This window comes from Anneissia japonica, unplaced genomic scaffold, assembly GCF_011630105.1.
Source record: "Anneissia japonica isolate Jap-2015-1 unplaced genomic scaffold, ASM1163010v1 scaffold288101_len212226_cov194, whole genome shotgun sequence".
NCBI lineage: Eukaryota > Metazoa > Echinodermata > Crinoidea > Comatulida > Comatulidae > Anneissia > Anneissia japonica.
This window is the reverse complement of record NW_022729242.1, coordinates 198,270-204,398: the sequence shown is the minus strand read 5'-3', so window position 1 is coordinate 204,398 and position 6,129 is coordinate 198,270. Positions and strand designations below refer to the sequence as shown.

General features: G+C 36.8%; 1 protein-coding gene across 1 annotated transcript in view; it reads right to left on the bottom strand.

Annotated features, from left to right (window-relative positions):
* Nucleotides 1-5,759, bottom strand: part of LOC117114660 (coagulation factor IX-like) — an 8,505-nt gene extending 2,746 nt beyond the window's left edge. The window contains exons 1-4 of the mRNA XM_033258350.1: nucleotides 5,756-5,759; nucleotides 4,435-4,565; nucleotides 408-450; nucleotides 293-304 (exon numbers count right to left, since the gene is read on the bottom strand). Coding sequence (XP_033114241.1) covers nucleotides 293-304; nucleotides 408-450; nucleotides 4,435-4,565; nucleotides 5,756-5,759 — 190 coding nt within the window. The remainder of the gene's footprint in view (nucleotides 1-292; nucleotides 305-407; nucleotides 451-4,434; nucleotides 4,566-5,755) is intronic.
* Between the last annotated feature and the right edge of the window lie 370 nt (nucleotides 5,760-6,129).

The window sequence follows — 6,129 nt, the reverse complement described above, 5'->3', positions numbered from 1 at the left end:
TGACAACAGAGAGTATAATTTTAATAAGAATGATGATAATAATCAATTATTTTTTTTATAGTCTTGCTGGTTCTTTTACTATTGTATAAAAATCAAAACTTGCGGCGGAAGAAGGCAATTCTGGAATATGAAAATGACGACCTAGCGGAGCACTTGGCATACTACGACGAAGAAGGTGGTGGGGAGGAGGATCACGCTGGGTATGATATTGGTACGTTGAGTAAGCCCATTGATCAAGTTGAGGGAAGTGTCGGAAGCCTAGAAAGATCTAGAATTCCAGTGTCTGCTGTGCCAGTTGGAAATGCTAAACCAGGTAAAGTAAACGTAGATATGAATAAAAGTTATATGGTAATGGAGGTATTAAATACTGAATCTTAATAAGACAAGCCTAATCAGTCACTCCTTGCAAAAAAATGATATTTTAGTTATTAATTGAGTGGAGTTGAATAGCTAGTGGTTGAAGATGCTTACCTTCTGATCCCAGGGTCCTGGGTTCAAAATATGGTAAGGTTCAACAGTATGTTTGATTAGACATTTTATTATTTTATTTATAAAGATTCGAACCCAAGAACCTCCGATTATTACTGTTCGGATTCTCAACAAAGTTATAAAATCAGGCTATACTTCTCTTGATTTCCCTATAGGATCAATTATTATCACATAAAACGCAATTAATTGGTTATGGTTATAATATTCAGTCTAATATCATGTGGTCACATTGTATCGATTAAATCGCGGTTATTTGAACTTGAAATATGGGTAATCGAATTTAGAAGTAAACGCTCTTCCTCCAAATCTAAGAATCAAAGGTCAAATTGCACGTGTTTTTGTTTCTGTTTCAAAAGACTCCAGCATGATTGACATCTTGTTAATAATTTCAATGGCATAGTTTTTAAACTTGTTGCGTGATTTCTCAATCTATCGTCTGCACTTTATAACAGCCTAATTATTGTACCCGAGCCTGCGTAATTTTCAAAATTGGCAAGCGCAGTTTGAAGAGTTTTTGCAAACCACAAGCTCATGCAGTAATTAAATTCTTAGAAACATTGGCATTACATTTTTTCTTGGCTTCTTTTATCTGGCATTGAATTATGGAGATGAAGAGAGAGTTGTTGAATTGTTGATTAACAAATTTATATTATAGACCCTGCTGGTGGATTGGTAGCGCTTACAAATTATAATATCGGGCCTATTCAAATTATAAATTAATATATATAACCTAGGTGTAAGTTAACATGTGGAAAAAAACGGATATAAGTGTGATATAGGTGTATATGAGCTATTATGATTTTGAAAAGTTGTTATTGTATGTGAATTTTTTTTTTTTTTTTTTTTTTTTTTTTTTTTTTTTTTTTTTTTTTTATTAATTTTCTGAAGAACAGTTAATGTGTGTGGGAGTGAATTCTAATCTGTTGATGGAAATGTAAAATAAACTATGGCCATGGAGGCTGTGTGTGGGGAACACAGTTTATCCGTGGAAATGTTTTATAGGAGGCCTAAATGATAGGCCTATATTATTGTTACTGTGGGATTGTTCCATTGACGCAATTTTCTCAATGGTTTGTACTACATTGTATGTAGTCACAGACAAATATGAAGACAGTGGAACTTTTCGCTAAGCCACCCGCGCTTTGTATATTGTTGCTATGGTTCCACAAAATAGCGCAAATGTACGTAAACACGTGCGTTTGTGGAACGCGCACGTGTTTATAGAACACGCGCGTATTCCTGGCCCATTCCTGTTCTGATTGGTCAGTTGTTTGATTTACACTCTGGAGAAGTCCATTCTGGAAAGTGTTTAATAATTGACAGAAAGTTCATCTTTGCTATTTTCGAAGACCTCGGAATCGTCATTCGCGATCGAATCGCTGACTTTTAAACTGCTGCACCAGAAAAGAAATGCTGTACAGATTGATCTTACCGATTGCTTTACATCATTGTATGTAGTCACAGACAAATATGAAGACAGTGGAACTTTTCGCTAAGCCACCCGCGCTTTGTATATTGTTGCTATGGTTCCACAAAATAGCGCAAATGTACGTAAACACGTGCGTTTGTGGAACGCGCACGTGTTTATAGAACACGCGCGTATTCCTGGCCCATTCCTGTTCTGATTGGTCAGTTGTTTGATTTACACTCTGGAGAAGTCCATTCTGGAAAGTGTTTAATAATTGACAGAAAGTTCATCTTTGCTATTTTCGAAGACCTCGTAATCGTCATTCGCGATCGAATCGCTGACTTTTAAACTGCTGCACCAGAAAAGAAATGCTGTACAATTAAATTATGATTTTAGTTCTGTCTTTAAATTTTGGGGATGAGGCATTTGTTTGGTAGTAAAATCGGGGTTTGTGTCTATTTGAGATGTGCCAGCAGATTGAATCGATCGCAGATTGATCTTACCGATTGCTTTACATCGTTACCCCCGTGTCTAACCTATGTATATGTCGTCTGCATGCGATCCAGAGCATGCAGGCCGCGAGGAAATTTGACATGTTTAGCTAATTTCCGGCCGATGTACATGACCGACGTCGACGATGGCTTGTTTCACTTGGATTCTTGGATTGGAGTTCTGGCTGGAAACAAATTTAACTGCAGTCCTTGTGTGCCAAATAAGGAAGGTTATACCAAGGTTAACCAGTGATTAAAATCGCTCAAGTTCAAGTACAGCTCATGACGACGAAATATTTCAATAATAATTGAAAGTTGTAACACAACCGACACATATCACAACAGAACAGTGGTAAGGATGACGTGAAAATCTGATTAACATTGCAACGAAAATACCGTTTTAATGAAGATGTACTTTATAAGCATATGGATACTTTATTTATGGATGAGACCATGGAGGTATAAAATATTTTTATACCTCCATGATGAGACAAAGCTAAGATGATAATTATGTTAAGCATTAGGCCTAATAGATATCTTGGTACTATTAATGAGGGCGCCGTTGTGAACTTTCTCTGTTATCATGTTCGTCTTGTCTTCTGACGATTTCCGGTCATACTGTGCGCTGAACTTGACACATATAAAGCTTAGCATTTTCACGGATACTATCTGTATAGTAGGCGTATCAACAATTCTAAGGAAATGACACTGGCGCGTAGTCGGATAGGTTAAGCGAAGCAGACTTGTAGTGATTTCTTTTATTAGGGAACTTTTGTGACATCCAGAAACTGCAGTACAGTCGCCGGACTTAATTTACGATTATGCTTTTTTATTTACATGATTATACAATGCTTGTACAGCTGAGTTAATTAATATGTTATTATAAACTCCTAATGATCACGACTTACATCGACAGTCAAGCTGTAGTACTGTGTTTGATCACGTCCAAGGGAACTTACATTGAAACATTTACATTGAACAACAAAGAATTACAAAATAATACATGTGTACTTGTTATGATAAACAAAATAGATGGCATGGAATTCACACGTAAATAGGTTAACATCTAACGACAATACAGTAAAACCTTATGATTCATCCGAAGAAACGGGACGTGCCTAAAAAAATGTCAAAGCAATTGTTCACTACTTAATAAATATTAAACCTATATAATGTTTCTATATTGCTCCCACCTTGACATGCGTGCTGCTGCCTCTGGCAGCGTTCTATACAGTTCCACGCCTATCTTGAGGTGCAGGCTACTGTTTTCACCTCTAACCCTCTTTGGTTAAAATCAATTATGTGACAGGATTGTTTTTTTTTCAGACAGTCCCGCTTTCTTAACAAGACTCAATTTTTGTTTTTAGTAGGCCTGTGCTTGTCTTGTGAAAGGGATTGCTGCTAAAGATGGGTTCACACGAGAGCAATTTAGATGCGTTACGTAAACGCAAGCAAGTCTACTACGCATAATATGCAACAATGTACGTTTCCGGGGTCAATGAAACTTAACCTACCGACCAATCAGAAGAGGTCCAGGAATAAGCGCCCATTTAACAAGCACGTACACATTTTGTCCCACAAACGCATGTGTGGACCTGTGGACCGTACGTAGCAATATTCAAGGGCGGGCGGCGCTTAGCGGAAAGATTGTTGTATTTGCGTCGATGCGTCCAAATTGCTCATTCTGATTCATTTAGCCTTATCAATACTTTACCTATGTGTCTAAAACATTTTTAAAATAGGAATAAAAATAAATCTATTAATAAAGTATTTAATTTGTACAGACCACATTTGACCTTTATTTTGGTGTGTTTAGTAAATAGTAGAGCCCGACCAAACAAGACTCGACAGAACGAATAATTAATTTATATAGGCCAAACATTAAATTAGTCATGTGCAAAGTTTATTAAAGTTTATCAAAGAAACATGTCGAGTTTCTTGTTAGAAATATCAAACAATTCAGAAAATATGTACCGTAATATGCAAATTACTGTATTATCATATTATAGCTTTGATCATTAATTTTATTATAATATCCATTAATACTAGGCCTAATAGGAGTAACTGTATGTTCTTTAGAGAAGGTACGTCTCGCATGGTACTATAGTCCGCTATGTCTGACCTACCCTTGCTAAATGACGACACGCGGCAAATCACTATCATGTGACAAGAATTAACTGAGAAAAAAAAACACCAACGTAGAATTACTAATTGATTAATCGTTATCGATGTCAACATTATGGCCAAACCCACGCCGTCTATTCGAATTAACCACGTAACCATAACCAAAGCGACACTCTCGAATTAAAATTTTGTTGTGCATTTTTTATCTAGGTCAAATGATATTTTAATGTTTAAAATGTTTAATTTTGCTAATCATTATCGTGGTGTTATTTCGAGGCGCGCCTTGACTTACACCAAAGTTTCACGTTGCTTAAATTCACGTGATTTAATGGTTATGGCCAGAAATCATATTTCACTTTCATTAAGCTTTAATAATACATGCGCGGCTTAAAAAATAAAATGTCATTAATTAAACCACAGTTGCCGAACAGCCTTTGACTGAAACATCACTTCATGACTGTGAAACACTTCCGTGAATTCTTTTTTTTCGTATGCATTATATTACATAATGCTTTAATATGTCATGACCTCCGCAAATTATCTAGTTTGACAGGGCCTATACTAATAAGGATCGGTGTTGACTAAAGTGTAGTTATGCGTAAGTGGCGAGATATGACTGCATTCACCGACGGAAATGGTCATTTATTAATATCTCGCTTTATTAATTCAATTAGGCTTTGACTAGAGTCACATATTTGCGTTGTTTTGATGTATTCTTCAATTTATCTAGGCATAAGTAGTTCATTAGGGTGGAGGGGTGGGAATGGGGAGGAAAATGCTAATTAAAGGCGGGCCTATTATTATAGCGTCCGTATACGTTATATGAAATACTTTGAATTAGAACACTGAAATGGAAAACAGCAGTCATCCACAATAAAACAATAACAGCATCGTTGTTTCATGTACTGTTACGCCTTCTGAATCCACGTCCTTAGTATAAAGAAAAGGTATTTCCGTGAGAAGGGCATTGACCTTTTTGTCTAAATCCGGGCATTTACTGTGTCGTACGACCGTCGGCTGGCGAATCCAACTCCGCTCCTTATGAGCGTTATACGACGCGACGCCGTCTGTTGGTTGTCGGTGGCAGTCTGAACGGATCGTCATCAAAAACGATTTGTGCGCGCGCGTCGTGGTGTTGCGTTCTCTACAGAATCGCGTCGGCGACGACCGTCGGGGCCAGTCAGTGCCCGACATAAAGTTATGTCGGTAAACACAGCACGAAACTTATTGTAGATCTACTTACCCATTTCTGAGATTGTACTTGATTCTTGTAATGACACACATTTAAAAGTCCCGAATAATAATACAAATATAAATTTAATTGACATGTTTCACGGCGTTTGCTTAAAATTATAACACACACAAGCCTAGTTGTTTCTATTGTATCCGTCGCAGACGACTGAACAGGCCTACTGAATACAAACTTTATTACTTTCGCTTGTTCAGTTTATAAGACGTTATCTAGAGGGCAGTCTACTTCAAACAATCTTGTGATGAATATAAAATGAAGTATCAAATGATACGTTATACATTTGTTTTTTTTTATAAGAACCAGTAAAATTTTGCTCAGGCTCAGTGTTCTTATTTTTTGGCCGATTTCTGGCTCAAAATGTTCTT